The sequence below is a fragment of the Schistocerca nitens genome, chromosome 5 (genome assembly GCF_023898315.1).
Source record: "Schistocerca nitens isolate TAMUIC-IGC-003100 chromosome 5, iqSchNite1.1, whole genome shotgun sequence".
Classification (NCBI taxonomy): domain Eukaryota; kingdom Metazoa; phylum Arthropoda; class Insecta; order Orthoptera; family Acrididae; genus Schistocerca; species Schistocerca nitens.
The window spans coordinates 732,214,183-732,234,762 of record NC_064618.1 but is presented as its reverse complement, the minus strand read 5'-3'; the positions used below and the strand labels follow the sequence as shown (position 1 = coordinate 732,234,762).

Genomic DNA, 20,580 nt, shown 5'->3' with positions numbered 1-20,580 from the left:
CCACACAAAAGCATACCGACAATCCTTCTTTCCATGAACAATATGAGACTGGAATAGAAGGGAGAACCGATAGAGGTACTCAAGGTACCCTCCGCCACACACCGTCAGGTGGCTTGCAGAATATGGATGTAGATGTTGATGTAGATCTGTAAGTGGTATAACCATCTTTTAATCAATAACTGCTTCTGTTGTCCGTTAAAAAATTTCCATAGAAGTTGCTTTATGGATGTGGCATCCTACTAAAGAAATGTCTATCGAAACAAGTGGACTGAGGTCTGTATTTCTTTTAGTGTTCAGTATCATGTAATAAATGTATTCAGTTAATTCATTATAATAATGAATGTCTGTTTTCATGATGTTATTGTTTTACATTCTCTTTCAGAAAATAAGTGACTTACGAACATGCAAGGGGAAGACAGTTATTAAATTAAGTTATGTTGGAAATTATTGTTTGTGCTGTGTTCCAATCTCAAAGTAGCATCTCCATCTAGACTACTGACACTCCATCCAAAACCTCGGTTCCTTGTTGCAAAGGAGTGGATTCACCAATAGCAGCCAACTGTAAGGCTTGGCAGTTTGTAAAGTTTGTTCTCCCTCTTTGGCAGTGCCCATTAGCAGACACATGTCCCACCTCACTAACCTTCTGATCTCTCTCTCTCTCTTTCTGTGTGATGAGGTGCATACTATAGTTGAGCGACAAGGTTTGTTAATGAATTATGTAGGGGCAGTGTTACCGGTTTGAGATAAATTTTAGTTTGCATACACACATACACTGAATTTTGCACTATTGTGAGAAAGTCTGGTAGAAGAGAAGAAAACTTGCTAGCTTGTGGTTAGCGGCTCAGAGGGAGGCGGCTAGTTTTCTGGCTAGGAATGCAGGAGGGAGGGGTGAAAGGTGTATGGGCTGGCACGATTGTAATGGCCAGTGGAAAGTAGCACATACTGATGGCGACTTGGGGACATGATTTGGGCGTGGGTGACGGGATGAAGGAAGGGTGAATTGTCGGGTGGATGGTGCAGATACAGTGGCTTACATGAGACTGATTCCAGGACAATTACAGGAGCAGAGGATGTGTTGTAAGGATAACTCCCATTTGCGTAGTTCAGAGAAGCTGGTGGTGGAGGGAATAATCCAGATGGCTCAGGTTTTGAAGCAGTCTTTGTAATTGACCATGTTGTACTCAGTTGCATGTTGTGCCACCGGCTGGTCAACTTAGTTCTTGACAACAGTTTGCAGGGTGTATACGACCCGGGACAACCGGGAGATCTGGGAAAAACCTGGGAATTTTTTCATCCAGGAGAAAAGTGGGAAAAACCCGGGATTTTTTTAGAATTCTGGGAATTTTTCATTGTTTTAGTTTTCAGTTAAATTTTTGTAATTTTGACTGGTAAGAACCGATACTCTAACAAAGGTTATTTCTGTATCCCGCTACTGCAGAATAATACTTCAATAATAAAACATAAATGAGAGAAAAAATCGAAAATAACTTAAATTGCAAAGGAAATGCACCATATACAAGAACGACACACAGTGCTCATGCAAGTGTCTGCCAACCGCAAAATGTGTCAAAGGCCTTATGAAGACTATGCAATGCTTCATAAAAACAAATTACCTCCGATGAGCATGAAGTCACAACTGTTTACATTAGATTTGTTTTAGCAGTTATGAGAGGGCTCTTGCGCATGCACAGTTGAGTTACGTTTGAGTTGTAGATTCTCTTGCTTCTGGCTACAGGAATGTGGCTGCTGGCTATGCAAGCAGTTGCAGCAAGCAGCTAAATGCTACCAGGAAAAGGGGGCACCAAATTCATATTATTGAGGAAAAAAACTTGTTTCACAAAGCACCTAGCATCCTGCGCTTTGTCTACCGATTATTCATATGATTTTGAAACGCTTCCCTGTTTGTTTTTGAACATTTTTGAACACTTTTAAGTTGCTTTCTAAATGAATCATAAGTTGATTTTTGAATGCGTGCATAGTGTATGTGATGTCTCTGTCAGGAGAATCCTTGTCGCATCTAGAAATAAAGTTTCCGCAGACAAAAGGGGATGGGGCTGTATGAGCTGAGCAGAATAAAGCCGAATGGATGAATGCCAATCACTGTCTGATTATGTGGTTGATTGGGTTTGCGAATGATCAGCGATGTTATAATTACTAACGAAATCCATAGATTCAGACTACCAGAATGGAAATAAATGACTGACAGGAATAATAGGCGGTGTATCCAAGAAAATGAAATGTTGACAGAAAATTTTTGGCCAGATCACTACACTAGTAAGGACCAGTTGTACAGCCCCTGGCTAGCAGCCGCTTTAGTTTTATTCTGGAAGTAATGCGGAAAACATGTTGTACAAACACGTAAATATGCTTAACCGGAAAATAATCACAGTATAACTAAACTAAACCTGTGATTCTGGCAGGGTTAGTGAAGTTAATCGGCGAACAAATTTTGACAGTGCAGGAATAGCTACAGAATTGGTGATGACAAGATTTTGTTAGAATGAGGAAGGAGAAGAAACGAGGACATCACACAAATTATGGAAGATTAAGACTATTCCAAATTTATATAAAAATTTCATAATACTACTTTTCGATTTCATGCTTGAGAAACTGGTGCGTTTGAATGAAATGTGAAACTATTTCCTAACATAAAGCTTTTTGCTTGTAGTAGGCCTAATAGGCATTTGATATTGGTACTTCGTGAATTATATTCTGTGTTACAAAAATGGCCATTTGTGCCAAATCAGTCTCGTTTATTTGGTGTGTGTCACAAAACTACTGCAATATTAGAAAGGACTATTTTGTTTTATGTAGCAGACAGTGACAAAATAGATGTAATCAGATCGAGAAACCACACCAGTCTTGGGTAAAATTTGTGTCAACAGCTTTTTCAGTATTAGATAATGACATTTTGATTTTTCATGTAGCAAAGTGTTTGACAAACTTTGATGAGGTAATAGATTCTTTCGCAGAAAGGAAAGCACGCCATGTAAAGCTGTAGCAAGATTAGAGAGAAGGAAATGCTAGGAGCTAAGGATTGAGGAAATGTGTAATTTCGTGTTTATCTCTTGTCTTTATTGGTTTCATGTATCCTATATTTAATTTTATGTCACACAAAACATCAAGTTATTAGCTAATAGGCAATGAAGAGTGCAAATTTTCTGAAGAGTTCTTGTTCTCCTGATTACAAATAATCCCATCCGCTATTAATTGCGACTTTATATATATATATATATATATATATATATATATATATATATATATAAAAGAGTGGCAGGCTGTCAAACCAGCTGACTGGGAGCAGGAGAGGCACCACAGGACATTTCAATTTCCGCTGTCCTGAATATACACTCCTGGAAATGGAAAAAAGAACACATTGACACCGGTGTGTCAGACCCACCACACTTGCTCTGGACACTGCGAGAGGGCTGTACAAGCAATGATCACACGCACGGCACAGCGGACACACCAGGAACTGTGGTGTTGGCCGTCGAATGGCGCTAGCTGCGCAGCATTTGTGCACCGCCGCCGTCAGTGTCAGCCAGTTTGCCGTGGCATACGGAGCTCCATCGCAGTCTTTAACACTGGTAGCATGCCGTGACAGCGTGGACGTGAACCGTATGTGCAGTTGACGGACTTTGAGCGAGGGCGTATAGTGGGCATGCGGGAGGCCAGGTGGACGTACCGCTGAATTGCTCAACACGTGGGGCGTGAGGTCTCCACAGTACATCGATGTTGTCGCCAGTGGTCGGCGGAAGGTGCACGTGCCCGTCGACCTGGGACCGGACCGCAGCGACGCACGGATGCACGCCAAGACCGTAGGATCCTACGCAGTGCCGTAGGGGACCGCACCGCCACTTCCCAGCAAATTAGGGACACTGTTGCTCCTGGGGTATCGGCGAGGACCATTCGCGACCATCTCCATGAAGCTGGGCTACGGTCCCGCACACCGTTAGGCCGTCTTCCGCTCATGCCCCAACATCGTGCAGCCCGCCTCCAGTGGTGTCGCGACAGGCGTGAATGGAGGGACGAATGGAGACGTGTCGTCTTCAGCGATGAGAGTCGCTTCTGCCTTGGTGCCAATGATGGTCGTATGCGTGTTTGGTGCCGTGCAGGTGAGCGCCACAATCAGGACTGCATACGACCGAGGCACACAGGGCCAACACCCGGCATCATGGTGTGGGGAGCGATATCCTACACTGGCCGTACACCACTGGTGATCGTTGAGGGGACACTGAATAGTGCACGGTACATCCAAACCGTCATTGAACCCATCGTTCTACCATTCCTAGACCGGCAATGGAACTTGCTGTTCCAACAGGACAGTGCACGTCCGCATGTATCCCGTGCCACCCAACGTGCTCTAGAAGGTGTAAGTCAACTACCCTGGCCAGCAAGATCTCCGGATCTGTCCCCCATTGAGCATGTTTGGGACTGGATGAAGCGTCGTCTCACGCGGTCTGCACGTCCAGCACGAACGCTGGTCCAACTGAGGCGCCAGGTGGAAATGGCATGGCAAGCCGTTCCACAGGACTACATCCAGCATCTCTACGATCGTCTCCATGGGAGAATAGCAGCCTGCATTGCTGCGAAAGGTGGATGTACACTGTACTAGTGCCGACATTGTGCATGCTCTGTTGCCTGTGTCTATGTGCCTGTGGTTCTGTCAGTGTGATCATGTGATGTATCTGACCCCAGGAATGTGTCAATAAAGTTTCCCCTTCCTGGGACAATGAATTCACGGTGTTCTTATTTCAATTTCCAGGAGTGTAGTTTGATGGCTCCCTTTACAAAATATACACATTTCAATTCCACAGAGCGAAATACAGTGACGTGCGGTAGAAGAATGCTTTATGAAGAGCCCGCATCTCGTGGTCGTGCGGTAGCGTTCTCGCTTCCCACGCCCGGGTTCCCGGGTTCGATTCCCGGTGGGGTCAGGGATTTTCTCTGCCTCGTGATGGCTGGGTGTTGTGTGATGTCCTTAGGTTAGTTAGGTTTAAGTAGTTCTAAGTTCTAGGGGACTGATGACCATAGATGTTAAGTCCCATAGCCATAGCCATAGCCATTTGAACCATTTTTTGCTTTATGAAGAGGCGTGGCACTGCACTTTGGCACACTTAAGACCAAATAATATGTCTTACATTTCCTCGAACACACATGTTTATGTTTCAGATTTTTCAGAAAGATGTGTGCTACAAGATGAACATATTCTTGAAAAATCGATTTTTTTTTGGTATTGACCCGCTTCGCAAATATCGTAGATCCAGGGCTGATGCACAGAGCAGTCTGAGTTATAGTGGGTAGTCTCCATGTGACCCGTGTTTACATTTAGTGATTTTGCTGTTTCCCCTTCATTTACCGTATTTACTCGAATCTAAGCCGCACCTTTTTTCCAGTTTTTGTTATCCAAAAAACCACCTGCGGCTCAGAATCAAGTGCAAAGTAAGCGGAGGTTCTGAAAAATGTTGGTAGGTGCTGCCACAACTGTCTTCTGCCGTCGAATATACATATGTAGCGCTGCATAGACATGCTTTGCAGGCACAAAGATAAATACTAGTGCCAAAACCTCCGTGTCAGTAAACAAATTAAAAGAAAAAGGATAGAAGACAAGCCTTTTTCTCCAACCCGAGTTTCGACCACTGCATTTTATACATTATCCAACGAAGTAAATACAAATTCCGTATTGTTCATCTTCGAATGTAGCAGCATTTCAATGTACTACGAAAATCCGACTGGCAAGACTGTTTGGGATGTTTGTCAATATGGCCAACCCTACGTTCTGAATTTTTTCCTACCTGTGAGAAGAGATGGTTGCTAATAGGAACTTTTATGAATTGTGAATCACATACAGTATTCTCTTCGCCATAAGAATAATACGAATATAAACATTTTGCCGTGTATTCTTTCGTGTTTGCTGCTATCTCATTTAAATCCTGTCTGCCTAATAAACTACGAAACTAGGGTGAGACAACAGCAAATGCGGTAGAATATACATATCATGTCATGTTTACATTCGTATTATTCTTATGCCTAATAGTGAGACAGTCAGAAATGAAGCACGGCAATTGACTAGCTTTTTAAATCTAAGATGACTCTAATTTCTGTGCAGAATGTAATGTACTAAAGAGGCATCTGCAAAGATTTTCAAACGGAGAAAAATTTTCGCTAAACTCTCGTTCTGAATGTCTTCTATCAAAAGCAGTCTATTATTTGGTTCTTGTTGATCATTATCAAAGAAAGCAGCAGTGTAAGTAACAACAAATAGCAGTCTCTTGCCATTGTTTTGCTAATGAAACGATTCCCCTCTTTTTGTTGTTGTAAGCGGCGATAGCGTGCACGAAAACAAGCCATGCCGCGAGCGGGGACAGGCCGTAAACACTCATTATCAGAATGCGACAAACAATTCATGACACAGTACAGCAATGCATTTTCAGCTTTGAGTGACGTAAACACCTATAACAAACAGAACGGCACTTACCAGATCAAAGCAAAACAAGCAATCAATTCAAAGCAGACGAAGCACGTGAAACAGGAAAGGTACCCGTATATATATGGACGGAGCGCGTGACGCATAACAATGGCTACCTAGTAAAGCTTAACTGCTAAGCTTACGACTCGAACCTACTGTAGCTGTATCGTCATTCATTCTACCTGAATTGTGTCTCATATTACAATGGACCAACTTTGTTTCGATTTGGAGGTGCGGCCTAAAACTTTTCTCTCCCCTTGAATTTCGAGTCTCATATTTAAGGTGCGGCTTAGATTCGATAAAATTTTTTTTTCTTGATTTCGAGTCTCATTTTTCAGGTGCGGCTTAGATTCGAGTGCGACTTGTTGTTGTTGTTGTGGTCTTCAGTCCTGAGACTGGTTTGATGCAGCTCTCCATGCTACTCTATCCTGTGCAAGCTTCTTCATCTCCCAGTACCTACTGCAACCTACATCCTTCTGAATCTGCTTAGTGTATTCATCTCTTGGTCTCCCCCTACGATATTTACCCTCCACACTGCCCTCCAATACTAATTTGGTGATCCCTTGATGCCTCAGAACATGTCCTACCAACCGATCCCTTCTTCTAGTCAAGTTGTGCCACAAACTCCTCTTCTCCCCAATCCTATTCAGTACCTCCTCATTAGTTATGTGATCTACCCATCTAATCTTCAGCATTCTTCTGTAGCACCACATTTCGAAAGCTTCTATTCTCTTCTTGTGCGACTTAGATTTGAGTAAATACGGTACTCTCACGTCAAATGAAAACAAAACGGATATCTGTGGCCGGGAGCTATCATGTGAATTAAAATACGTTCACATAATTATGGAAGGCTAAAATATGTCATTAATTTCAGATTTTATTTTATTTCCACCTTTCTGACAGTCAAGCATTTACCACCCTGCGGAACAATGAAGTTAATTTTATCTGTTTGCTAAAGAAATTTGACTTGTATTAACTTTTTCTGCAGAGGCAGTCAATGTATTTGAAACGAAATTTCAAATTCCACAGTACTGGCTAGTTTCAGCTGTTCGCTGCATTTCAAGTACACGTTTTCATCTTCTAGCACGTATGGCATTATGCCATAATAAAGAACCAAACATGATATAATACAGTGCTGATTCTCCAAGAAAATTTACATCCCGAAAACCACACTGAAAAGCTTAATATCAGGTTGAGGCCTACTTCATTGGGAATCTGGACATAAGAATGTGCACTTTAAGTATGCACTTTAAATGTGCACATTTTAGTATGGTTCACAAAATATTGATGCTCTTGGAGTATCCTCTGATGTCTTGTTTCTTTTATGACATAATGTATGATCTTTCAATGTTTTTCACGTATATACATAAGGGGCTTCCTACATCATGATAGCTGCGCAAGTGCGGTGTTGCCTGTTATCTCCGCTCTCTGGCAACTGCTGAAACGAACCTATTTCTAACAGGTCGTGGGAAAATATTGTGAATGATGGTTTGAAAATTGTTACTTTCAAAGTAAATATCCTTTTACGTAAGTTGAACTTTTTGCAAGAATGTACCATGAATTTATTAAATCGCAGAGCGTTTGACTCTCATTTAAAAATCAACTCTTTGATGTTGAGCCATTTAGTAGAATTTTGAACCCTGAAGATCAGACATTTATGTGATTACTAAAATTTTTACTGGCACATTTGTGTGATACATCTTAAAATGTAACACGTGAAAAAAAGATCAACATTATATGCGAAAGCTTAGCTTCTCTTACAGCTTATTAACCTTAGAGACAATATTATACGTGAAAGCTTTGCTTTTCTTGTAGCAACACTATGTATATCAATTTAAACTATTAACTTTTCCTGTTTGTGTGTTCGTGCTACTTAACAGTGATGTTGCTGTTGGCTGACTGCATCACATGTCCTATGCTCTGAATATCCGCTGTCATCGGCTGGTGAGATCAAGTGGCATGATCTTTGACTGGCTTACAGAAGCACATTTCAATCTCGATTTCAATGATTCAGAAAGTAACATGCGGTGTTTGGTGGAATTCCAATGTATACTTTTGTAGTATGAAAATATGCAGTGTACACGTTGCTGCACATCAAAGATATTTCCAAAACGTGTCTTTTTTACCCTGAGTTTCGTTTTCTAAAGTGCTGGGAAATTCTACGCCCATGTATAAAACCATAACCATTCAAAGGGTTGATAAGGGAAAATATACTGTCACTTAACACAGAAAAAGCGTGTTTTCACCCGGGAGAAAGTGTATTTTTAATGAAGAAACCCGGGAATTTTTTTTTCCTTGTCCATGTATACACCCTGGTTTATCAGTGGACATTCATTCTAGTGGACAGTTGGTAGGTAGTCATACCACCATAAAAAGCTGTGCAGCATTTGCAGCGGAGTTGGTATTTGACATGGCTGCTTCCACAGGTGACACAGCCTCTGATGGAGTAGGATGCCTGTGACAGGACTGGAGTAGGAAGTGCTGGTGGGTGCATTGGACAGGTTTTGCACCTTGATCTGCCACAGGGATATGATCCCTGTGGCTAAGGGTTAGGGTTGGAGTGGGAGTGGCATAAGACAGACTAGGATGTCTTTGTGTGGGTTGGATGGCCAATGAACACCACTTTAGGAGGGATGGGAAGGATCTTGGGTATGGTATCCCTGACTTCTATGCAGAATGAGCAATAATAAAAGCACTGGCATAGGATAGGGTTCAGTTGTTCCAGTGTAGGATGATAGTGGGTGACAAGGGTGCATTCCTTTTTAGCTGATTCTTGGGGGAATGGTGGGAGGATTAGGGGTGTATGAGGATACAGCATGGGAAATCAGTTTCTGGACTGGGTTAGGAGGATATTGCCTATTAGTGAAGACCTTTGTGAGGCCTTCAGTACACTGGTTAAGGTGGTTCTTGTCACAGCATATACATTGTCCACACATGACTAGGTTGTACGGGAGGGATTTTTTGGTGTGGAAGGGATGGCAGCTGTTGAAGCTATGTATTTAATGATTAAGTTCTTCAGTATACTAATGCTGGTTTCTCAATGACTTTTAGTATAGATTTTAAAAAGTTTTCTCAAAATCTGTGAATTTTAGTCTTTGCTCATTCTTAATGTCATTTGTAAGGGTACAAATCCTGAGTGTCAGTCTTAAATACGTATGAGAAGCCACACATTTGGTTCTTGGCCCTCAGCATTTGAATATCATTATATATTATGCACTGTGTGTAGAAAGGAATACAGTGACACAGTAGCATATGTGCAATTATGTACTGAAACTGACTGTGAGTTCGACATGGTGCAGAAACATTCACTAGTGTGTCATATTGAGTTTGTACAAGTTGACTGGAGTTGCAGATAAAGTTACGCAGAATGTTTCATAATAAACAGCGAACACTGACGTGAGTAAATACAATAATAAAAAAAGTAAAAGCGTTTCACCAAACACGGGTCTCCAAATTAGCTGTTTGTGAGATTATTGCAAATATGTGTGGTGGTACTGACTTAAGTATGAAGTATTGAGTTAGTACAGTTATATTTGAAATATGAACTCAAGTCTCCATCCCAGTTGGGCTCAAATTTCAACCCTGATCTATGTTTGGGGAATGTGGTAGGTGCATGAAAGAGCACTGGTACATTTTGCTGGGGATGTTAACACGACACCTAAAACACCAGTATGGTCAAAGACACATAAGTTGAGTACGGCCTGTAGCTTGGCCACAAAATTACCTGACCTCGATCTTTTTCTGATCTCATCTGAAAAGTGAACTGTACACAACTCCAGTTGAAGAATTGGTGCCGCAGATTGTACAGTATTGTCTAGATACATGATATGGAGAGTTGGTGACGACATGAGAGCCAAATCTAACTAGTATGCTCTTCTTGGCAATTTTCTTTTAAAACCTTGTATCCATTATGTGGACAGCCATGATTGTTGATGGCTCTGTAGAGTGGCACCTGGCAGAGTAGCCAGGCCCTCCCTTACTCCTGTTGAGGTGTGGTTGTTAAAACCACAAATAGTTGTAACAGTATGCAATTTCCATCAACACAGCTACTAGATAATCTGATAGTTAGTACCAGAGAGGGGGATGGGGCAAGAAATTTGAGGCTATCTGTTGATGTCACAATACAATCGATGTATAAAAGTAATTCGAGAAGCCCTATTCAAGGAACCATGTGAAACTCCTTGAACTGGCAATTTCGATATTAATTGTGCTTGCTCTTACAATAAATAAATATGACTTTCATATTAATACTAGTGGAAGTTATTGAGAAATAATCTTGTGGAATATTAAATTTGTGGGAGTGAGGGAAAACAAGGGGGGAGGTTTGAGGTTCAGATCAGTACAAGGAATCTGATATCTGGATAAAATTCAGCTGCACAGTGTTGTCGACTGGATCTTAAAAACCTAAGAATGTTATAAGGTTTAAGTAAACTTTGAGTTTAGCACATTTACCCATTTGGTGAATATCTTTTGCATTATGGGGAGGAGGTTGCTAGACGCACAGTTTTTTGTCTCCTGTGAAGCATGTGATCATACTGTGAGAGATTTCAGGAATTGTCTGTAATGTTCTATAAAATTAGTCCAGTCAATGAAGGTAAATTAGGGGAAAAAATTTGAATAGTCACAAACTTTTGTACAGTGGTAGACAGAAGTGCAACGAGCAATGTGCTAAAAATTCTCTCTGGTAATGTGTGAGTGTGGGGCTGAGAGGGCATTTAGACATCGCTTTTTGTGTTTTTCTGGAATAACTAAAAAAATTGCAGCTTCTACTGAAAATGTTTCCCATACAAAATTACTACATTAAATTTCCTATGAAAAGGCCCTATTCTTTTTTCTCGTGGACTAATGGTTTCCATGTTGCAGGGGATGGGGGAATGGCAGATTGTTAAAAAGAGCTTGACAGTCTGGAATAAGAATGAATATATTTACAGTTTTTGTTTGTTTTTCCAGTCAATCTCAGTATTGTTCAATTGGGGCTTTTGCTTTAGTACTGATGAGTTACTCCAACTTGGACCAGCGGTACAAGTAATGTGCACAAACACCCCTGCAGGTACTTTCTCTCATGGATTTACTGTGGTACCCACCCCACCTTGAAGATGTGGTATCCCTCAATATAACTCACCATGTGAAAAATAAACAATAAAAGAGCACAATACATACATTCTCCTATAAAATAGTCTGTCATATTGTTTTATTGTTTACGAATATCATTTGTCAGATAGGTAAATGTAGCGTTATACATCGATCATCTGAAGTGATATTTAACACCACAAAACTTTTGGTAACTAATTTTGCAGGCTTATTTTGTTTTACTTTTGCTGCAGTCCTAAGCATTTGTGTTTAAACACTATCATCTTCGAGTGTCTACACTTTCCTCGTAATTACAATGGCATTATACATCTCATCTTGTGTTACTTCTGTAATGTCATGGAATAATAATTAACTATTTATGTTTGTGATTGTTCTCATTAACTGTATGTACAATTAAAGAAATGTTGGATGGTTGTACTCTTCACTGATAGCTCCTGTGGCATCTAGTGTGAATTAAATATGGAATATGTTCAACATTAATTTCTGCTTTATTTTCTTCATATTCTTATTGTCTTCAATCATTTATCTTACCTAATGTACATTGTATGCCTTGTGGATGTCTCTTCTGAATAGTTGTGTGTAATTCAACATGGTCTGTCACCCAAATTTCAACCCTATTGTTATAAAATATTTTCTCCGATTTAGTTCTGATAGCCATTGTCTTGTGTAGTTCAACTTCCAACTCTGCTAACCTGTCTTTTGCAGCTAAAAATTCTGCAGTTTATTGACATTGAAGAAAAAGTAGTAAAGCTACTTACTTTCAGCAGTCAATGACATGATGTTGTGATTTTGCTCCCATAACACCAAAGTTTCAAGCTAACAGCTTACTTATAATAAGAGTGGCTAAAATGTAAGATGTTTGTATCTTCAGCTTGTTCACATCATTTTCTGTATTTGTGTAAAACATTAAAGAAGAATGAGGTCATCCATATCACATATACAATTCATGTTTTTCAGCAAAGAGGTGCAATCTGGTTGAGAGCTTTTCATTGAATGCCCTGTGCCACTGTCCCTTTGGTTGCTTTGAACTTGACACTGTGACTCATTGGCAACATCTGCTCAATATTACCTGCCATCATAGCCCCTCATAAAATTGAGCCTAATTCTTGTATTCTCTGATGGCCAGGTGATGGCAGAGAATAGTTTGGATGTTCCATGATGATGGGAGGGGAGGGCCACTTTCAGAGATACTTTGAGCAGAAATATACACTGTATAAATATCCAGTGTGTGTAACCTGTCGGGCATGATTTTATATGCTGCCTTACAGCTACTACTGTGAGATATTTAATTCTGGTGTATGAATGTGTTTACCTTCTTGATGCTGTAAATGTTCTATTTAGTAAATTACATGATAATACTTTTTTAATCCACCCTCCCCTCTCCCCAGATGTACCTACCAGTCCACTATATTGTCTCTGCTGTGTCCCTGCATACTTTTGCATGCATCATTCACATATCTTTCCCCACCTGTGACTTGTTTACCTCCAGAATTCCCCTCTCCCCATCTCACATCGCTTCTGTACTACCACTACTTACCCCAGCCGAGATCACTGCTCACTGTAGATGCAATCATTGTCGGACCTTAGTGCCCTGGATGATAGTGGCTGACTGCACCTCTCTCTCTCTCTCTCTCTCTCTCTCTCTCTCTCTCTGTGTGTGTGTGTGTGTGTGTGTGTGTGTGTGTGTGTGTGTGTGTGTGTTCTCTACATCTGGTGAAGGACTTAGTTCAGTAGCTGATAAAATGTAGCATTGTCTGTGTGCCACTTAATGCATTGTCCATGTGGTGAGTAGAAATCTATCTATTTCATATTGTTGTTATAATATCAAATACTATGCAGATATGATATAGGAATGCTGTGTGTATGGGCTTTGTGATGGTGCAGTTCCTGACCTGGGGACTGGTAAGCGCCACCAATTCTCAGTCATCATAAGCTTTAGGCATGCTTCAGTGGTCATCAAGCAGTGTGGCAATGGAATTTTGTGTGTCACAGGGAATGGCGATCTTGGCTTTACCAATGGGCAGCCTATGGGAAACCTGTTGCCGCTCAGTTGTATAAGACTTACCAAGGCATGTGGGGCTCTTTCTAGATGGATTTTTATTTCCTTAGCTGATTGTGGGACCAAAGTAGAACTGTCGAAATTCTCTCCTCTTCCTCCCAACAGAATGGGTGGACTGCTGGTAGATACCAACACCCAGTTGCTTGAGAGGCCTCGTCTGACAGGCTCTGGATTTGTTCAGGGTAGTTTGGTGTTTAGTAACAGAACACAGCTGCAGAACAGAATGTTTTTTTGGTAAAAGGTGAAAGGAAAGCTTTGAAAAGGTTTCATGTTTTTACATTCAGAAGGGTTTACAAGGCATAGCAGGTATCTTAAAACTTGTCAGTCAGTTGTGCAATGGCACGATGTTGGTTGAAACCTCTGGTTCTCAAGAAGTAACAAATCTGCAGAAAACAAAAAGCTTTGCAGAATAAGCCATTGAAACTGAGCTCCACACCACATTTAACTACAGCAAACGTGATGTGGTGTGCAGGAACTTGGTGGATATCCCGAAAGATGACCTGAAAGTTGCGTGGGTCCAAGGAGGCTGAATATCATGAAAATGGTGGAAGGTAATCTGATCAAATACAACTCGTTCATCAGCACGAAACTCCCAGAGCCTGTCAAGGCTGGTTTTCTTCACCCAAAAATGTGACCCTATGTCCCCAAGTCATTGCATTGTTTTAAATGCCAGCATTTTGAATACACAACTCTAGGATGTAAGGGGGAAGCCACTTGTGGCAGTGTGGTATGGCTGCCCATAGAGGAGTCGAATGTTCATCTCTGGTGAGACAAAGGAGATGTACACTACTGGCCATTAAAATTGCTACACCAAGAAGAAATGCAGATGATAAACGGGTATTCATTGGACAAATATATTATACTAGAACAGACATGTGATTATATTTTCATGCAATTTGGGTGCATAGATCCTGAGAAATCAGTACCCAGAACAACCACCTCTGGCCGTAATAATGGCCTTGATATGCCTGGGCATTGAGTCGAACAGAGCTTGGATGGCGTGTACAGGTACAGCTGCCCATGCAGCTTCAACATGATACCACACCTCAAGAACCTAAAGTCAAAGGTCCCAAAGGCACTGAACATTTTAAATGTCTTAGTCACAGGTGTGGAGAGCAGACAGGGTGAATCTGCTCCAGTTTTATAGGGCTTTCATGCAATCGTGGCTTGACTGTGGGTGCACAGTGTACAGCAAGGCCTTTGTGCATCACGAGGGGATCAGGCTGGCCATGAATGCTTACTGGACAAGCCTCACACCAAGTGTCTGTGCTGAGGCTGACGAACCACCACTTACCATCTGACAGCAGCTCTTCATGATGCAACAGGTGTGTACATCCATCCATCAGCGTACCATAATGTTGATTGTCCAACTGAGGCATGCCTTTTTACCAATCATCCACAGTCAATGAGTCTGTTTGAGATCCACGTGAAGTGTGTGCTTGAGTCCCTTTGTGTGGAGTGCAGACAGGCCAAAATCTGGGATTTGAACTGCCTGGTTACTGCAGAGCACAGAGTAATTTTAGATTTAGTGCAGTACAGTAGAGATTGCAATCCTGCTTCTGTCTTTAATACAGTTTTTTAAATGAGCACCACCACTATGTAACTGTATTCATAGATGGATCTAAGTGGGAGAATTCCGTTGGCTGCTCTGTTGTTTTTCCAGATCGTGTCCTGAAGATTTGGTTGCCCCTGAGTTCACAGTATTCAGTGCTAAATTATCTGCAGCCTTGAGGGCACAGGAGGAGATGAGCTGTGTCATGTCTGCTAAATTCCTCTTCTGTTCTGACTCCCAAATTGCCCTTCAGTCTCTCTGCAACATGTGTATCCAGCCAAAAAAATAGTTCAGGATATCCATGATACCATTCTCCACTTAAAGAGATTGGGGAAGGTGGTGTCTTTCTGCTGGGTGCCAGGGCACGTGGATGTTGCGGGGAACAAAACGGTTGATATAGCTGCCAAGGAGGTGTGTCGTGATCCTCAGTTAGTTCAGTATGCTATCCCCCTGGATGCTATCATCTCACTGTTGTACGGACTCGTGCATCAATTGGAAGATGAGTGGCTGGAAATAACAGACAATAAACTCCATCTAGTCAAGTCCACATACCGGCTGTGGTGTACTTCCTTCCAGCTGCACAGACAGGAAGGGGGGTTCTCCTTACTCGTCTTTGCATAGGCCACAGCCTACGGTGTATGGCTTCTTGCTCCAGCGAGAGGAGCCTCCAATGTGTGGTGCATGTGGCATACAGATCACTGTGTGCCACATTTTATTAGACTATGTTTTATTTTCAGACCAGAGGACAGCAGCAGTATTGCTGACACATCTGCTCTATATTTTAAGTAACGTTCAAATGAATGTGGCCAGTTTTAAGATTTTGTGATTTGTCCAACTTTTTTCCTAAAATTTTAGGAAATACATACCGTGTGTTAACACCCATGTTTTTTGTAAATGGTCAGCCACTCACATTTCCTTGTGCTGATTTTTTAGGTCCTCTTACTTTTTACACGTTGTAACCCCAGGTATAGCACCTTTCACCCTTTCTCTGTTGTTTTAAGGTATGTGATATTGAGTGATTTTGTGAGTCAACGTGAGTGAGGTGAGAGTGAGTGAATATGCGTCATTTTATTGGTTTCCTTGTCACTGTGTGACAGCAATTGTATTCATTTTACCCACTTCGTTTCTTTTAATATGTGTAAGGGTGCTGATAACCTCGCTGTTAGTGCCCGTAATTACCAAACACACTTCTGATCTGTCTGTTCTTGTGTTGCTGTTAAGAATTATTACACCATATTTCTAATCTCTACTAAATAAAGTGTGAGATTTTAGTAGCATTGACATGAGTATTGTTTTCGCAAAACATATCTTAACTTGTTTACAATTAAACTTTCTTGGTTAAATATGTCATGTTCGAACTCTGAATCGGAAAGAATGGAAGAGATTAGGCTTCAATTGTTTCTTCCTATGCTTTGAAACTCAGCACATCACCAAGGCTGGCCACGATCCACAGCATTTTTATTCCCAAATATGAGCAGGTATTTCCTCTCATGAAGTTACTGTGATTGCTATACTGTGTGGAAGACATGTGTTGTCCTTTAATAGAGCTCAGCACTTGTGAATCAGAATAACAACTCCACACAGTATCTGCACTTTTATCTCTGGCACACTATTGTCTTCAGCGTCTGATTTTATAATTCTCCATTGTGTGTATCATTGATCAGTAAGAAGGTATGGGACACACTTCACTTCTTTGGAGTGGTATGTATCAGCACACTTTCCATTTGAAGTTTTAGAGCTCTGTTCATAATTAAGATTGGAGTCGAACATAAAAAATCCTCATCAAAGTACTCACACATTTCTACTAACTTGTGTGACTATTTAATGAAACCTTAATGAATATGTAGCTAAGAAAACATGTGATACTACAGTGTAGCAGCTACCCCTTGAACTGAATCAACAGAAATGAAAAATGTGTTGAGAAAGCATTAACAGCATATTCCATCGCTTAGTCTGAGAATTTGGTGTGAAGGAGAGCTAAATCAGAACCTTTTCTTCTGTATTTGATTATTTCGTCATCTACAGCGTGATTCTGTGGTGATGTTACAAACTTTCTAGGGTGAGGGAGATGGGCAAATGTATCAGTTTGAGGTAAGGGATTCTCTTCTGGAAACGAGCAAGTCAAATGTTATAAATGAAAGTTGTTCTGACACATCTGACACTGGACCTCTTCTACTGCCCAGAGATATTGGAATGATTGTCGCTAATAACATTCAACTCTGTTGTTTCTGGAATGGCGTCTCTTACATCAAATGTATACATTTATCCTTCTCCACCATCCCTGAAAGTTTTTAGCATCATCGTGGAATGACCCTGTATACAGCTTGTAGGGGCATATAATTGGGAATTAAAATTATGTGCATATTTTTTTTCCCATGCTGCTTAAGAACCCCTATTGTATGCCCTTAACATTTTTTTTTAAAAGTTGTGGCATAAATGTGAATGATATATCTAAAATTGTCTTGTATGTCACAGTAACTTTAAGTGATAGAGAACAGTTTGGAAGGTAGAAGTGCTTGCTTACAAATCATTTGTAATTTATTTGTGGTCCAAGAGAGATATGCAGTTACTTTTTAGCCATAGGGCCATTATTCTGTTTTATAGATTGTGTTACTTACTTTCATTGCTTTACATATAGAATGTGAAATTTCATTGCAGCATTTGCGTTTTTAGGTGCTTCCACATATGCAAGATGGAATTCATGACACCAATGCAAGAGTCCGGACTGCATTTGTGGAGATGCTGGTTGCCTGTAAAGATGCCAGCTCAATAAAGTTTTGGTTGATTGTACCACTCAACCACCTTCTTGCCAGGCTGGAGGTGATCTCGTTTTCTCAAATATTTTTCATGAAATTACTTCCATTACATCAAAAAAAAAAAAAAAAAAAACACACACACACACACACACACACACACACACACACACACTGCTTCAGCTATGCAATGTTAAGTCCTATGTCATGTTTTAGTATTAATCATGTGCAAACTTTCATACAGAGTTCGATGTAAATTTTGTAAGTTTTTGTTATTCTCTGTCTCCGTACACAAAGTAAGTCCCTACAGTTGTGAGTTCAAGGTTTCCCCCGGCCCACCATGTCCAGATGCTCCTTGTTACTTGTTACTCTCTTCCATAACCACATTTTTGTTGCTTGTAATTGCTATTCATCCGTTTCACTCATTGATCACTCTCCTTTCCATAAAGTAGCACACCTAGGTAAAGATTTAGCCAACATCTGGATGTTTAGCGACGTATTCATTTAGAGACTTCTTTTTTTGGTGGAATATCTATTTAACAAGGGCTACTTGCTGTATGATTTCAGAGTGTATTTCTTGTCATCATAAGCAATGCTCTTTTTCCCATTCAGATAGATGTGCATATCAAAGCACTGCTTCTGGGATGGGAAGGAGCACTGAGCCCAAGTTGAAACTACCCAGTGGATTAATGATGAGGGCCAGTGTGAGGGTGAGCTTGGATGTAATTTTTAGGCAAATTCCCTCATCCAGCTAGGTGAATACTGGACTAATATCTAAGTCCCACCTCAACTACAAGTTTTGCAAGCATTTAGAAAACTTTTGCTCACTCCCACATGAGTAACGCTACACGCAGACATTTCGGATATACATGTTACGTCCAAGGGGGTGGCGATAGGTAGGACATCCAGCTGTCACTTGGATTAACCATCCTAGATTCATTGGTAACCATGACAACCCTGCAGCAGTGCAGGACAAAGGCACAAGAGAAAGAGGGTAAAAGATGTTCCTTTAAATGCAGAACTGTTTACCTGTTCAGTCTTGGATTTTGGGTGCGACATGAGCAATGATTTGAAAACACTCTTACCCTGTTATGAACAGTTTGATTTTAATCGTGTTTGTTATCAAATTATACTGTTTCATCATGGCTGCTATTGTTTTCTGCATTCTGTTTGTATTCGTTATTGAATCTGTCTGTTGTGTATTTTAATTCATTTTGTAAGGTATCCTTTAAGATACAGCAGTAATTCCTTCAGTAAACTTGTTGAGTAAGTTTGGTAAATTAGCCAGTCCTGACTCACTCCATACTTTATTTTAGGTGTTCTTTCACTTTCATTAATAATTGTTAGGAAGTGATGTTCCTTACATAGTGCTCATACTTCTTTATAGTTTATTTCTAATCTCCACTTGATTTCCATTCTCCACTTACAGACTTCTTGTACACCATGCTGGATGTTTTGCAAATCATTAAAAACGGTAACAGCTTTCTTGTTCACGTTTAGGTTTATCCCCAGTTTTGTTTGTCACTTCCCTAGTTCCTCAAGAGTTTTAAAACAGAACAGTTATTTTAAGTAAGTTTCTGTTTGCTTTTTTTCGTCAAATCCATCCAACTATGGACTATGCACAACAAATGTTTGTGATTTCTTTCTCCTTGTGGTATTTCTTTTTTTGTTTTCCCACAATATTATTTTATTCTGCCACTCTACTGTTTCCTCAGTAGTAGTAGTAGTAGTAGTTGTTGTTGTTGTTGGTGATGTTGGTGTTGTGTTGTTCTTGTTCTTGTTCTTGTTCTTCTTCTTCTTCATCTTCTTCCCAGACCGAGGATTGGTTTGAGGCACCTCTTCCCACTACTAATTTCTATGCAAGCCCCTTCATCTCTGTATAACTATTGCTGCCTTCATTCATTTGAACCTGCTTGCTTTAGTCAAGACTTGGTTTTCCTCTCCAATTTTTACCTCCCACAATTCCCTCCATTACCAAACTGGTGATTCTTTGATACCAGGATATTATGTATTTTCTTTACCTTTCTTTTATGCAATAAATTTCCCTCCTGCCTGATTCAAGTCAATTTCATTCAGTTAATTATCTAATTTACCCATCTAATCTTCTGCATTCATTCCATATTTCAAAAGCTTCTATTCTGTTCTTGTCTTAACTGCGTATCATTCCCGTTACACTTCCTTATGTGACTAAAGTCAAGATAGATGCCTTCAGGAAAGACTTCCTAATATTTAAGTTTATATTCCCCCCTCAACCCCCCCCCCCCACAACACTGCAAACACATTTCTTCCTATTGTCAGTCTGTTGTCATCTTATATCTATTTTCAAGATGCTATCAATTCCGTACATAATCTTTCAAGTCCTTTACAGACTGTGATGGAATTACAGTGTCATCGGCAATCTTCAGAGTTTTCATTTCCTTAATTACTTTTCCAAATTTCTTCTGGTTTTCTCGTTACTGCTTGTTCAGTGTATAGTTCGAATAACATCAGCGATAGGCTATAAACCTGTCTCAGCTACTGCTTTTTATGTCCAAAGAAAGTGCCATTTTTTCCTGAATTATGTGTGAAAGCTTTTGTAGTTTCCTATAGAGATTTTTTGTTACCCTCTGCCTCAAAATGTTTCGAATGATTTTTCTGATTTTTTCCTAATTTTTTC

At 40.5% G+C, this 20,580-nt stretch overlaps 1 protein-coding gene across 5 annotated transcripts in view; it reads left to right on the top strand.

Moving 5' to 3' along the window:
• LOC126259326 (condensin-2 complex subunit G2-like) overlaps window positions 1-20,580 on the top strand; it is a 306,542-nt gene that overhangs the window by 141,224 nt on the left and 144,738 nt on the right. For all 5 annotated transcript variants that reach the window (XM_049956017.1, XM_049956015.1, XM_049956013.1 and 2 more), the window contains exon 11: window positions 17,845-17,991. In XM_049956017.1, the coding sequence (XP_049811974.1) occupies window positions 17,845-17,991 (147 nt within the window). The remainder of the gene's footprint in view (window positions 1-17,844; window positions 17,992-20,580) is intronic.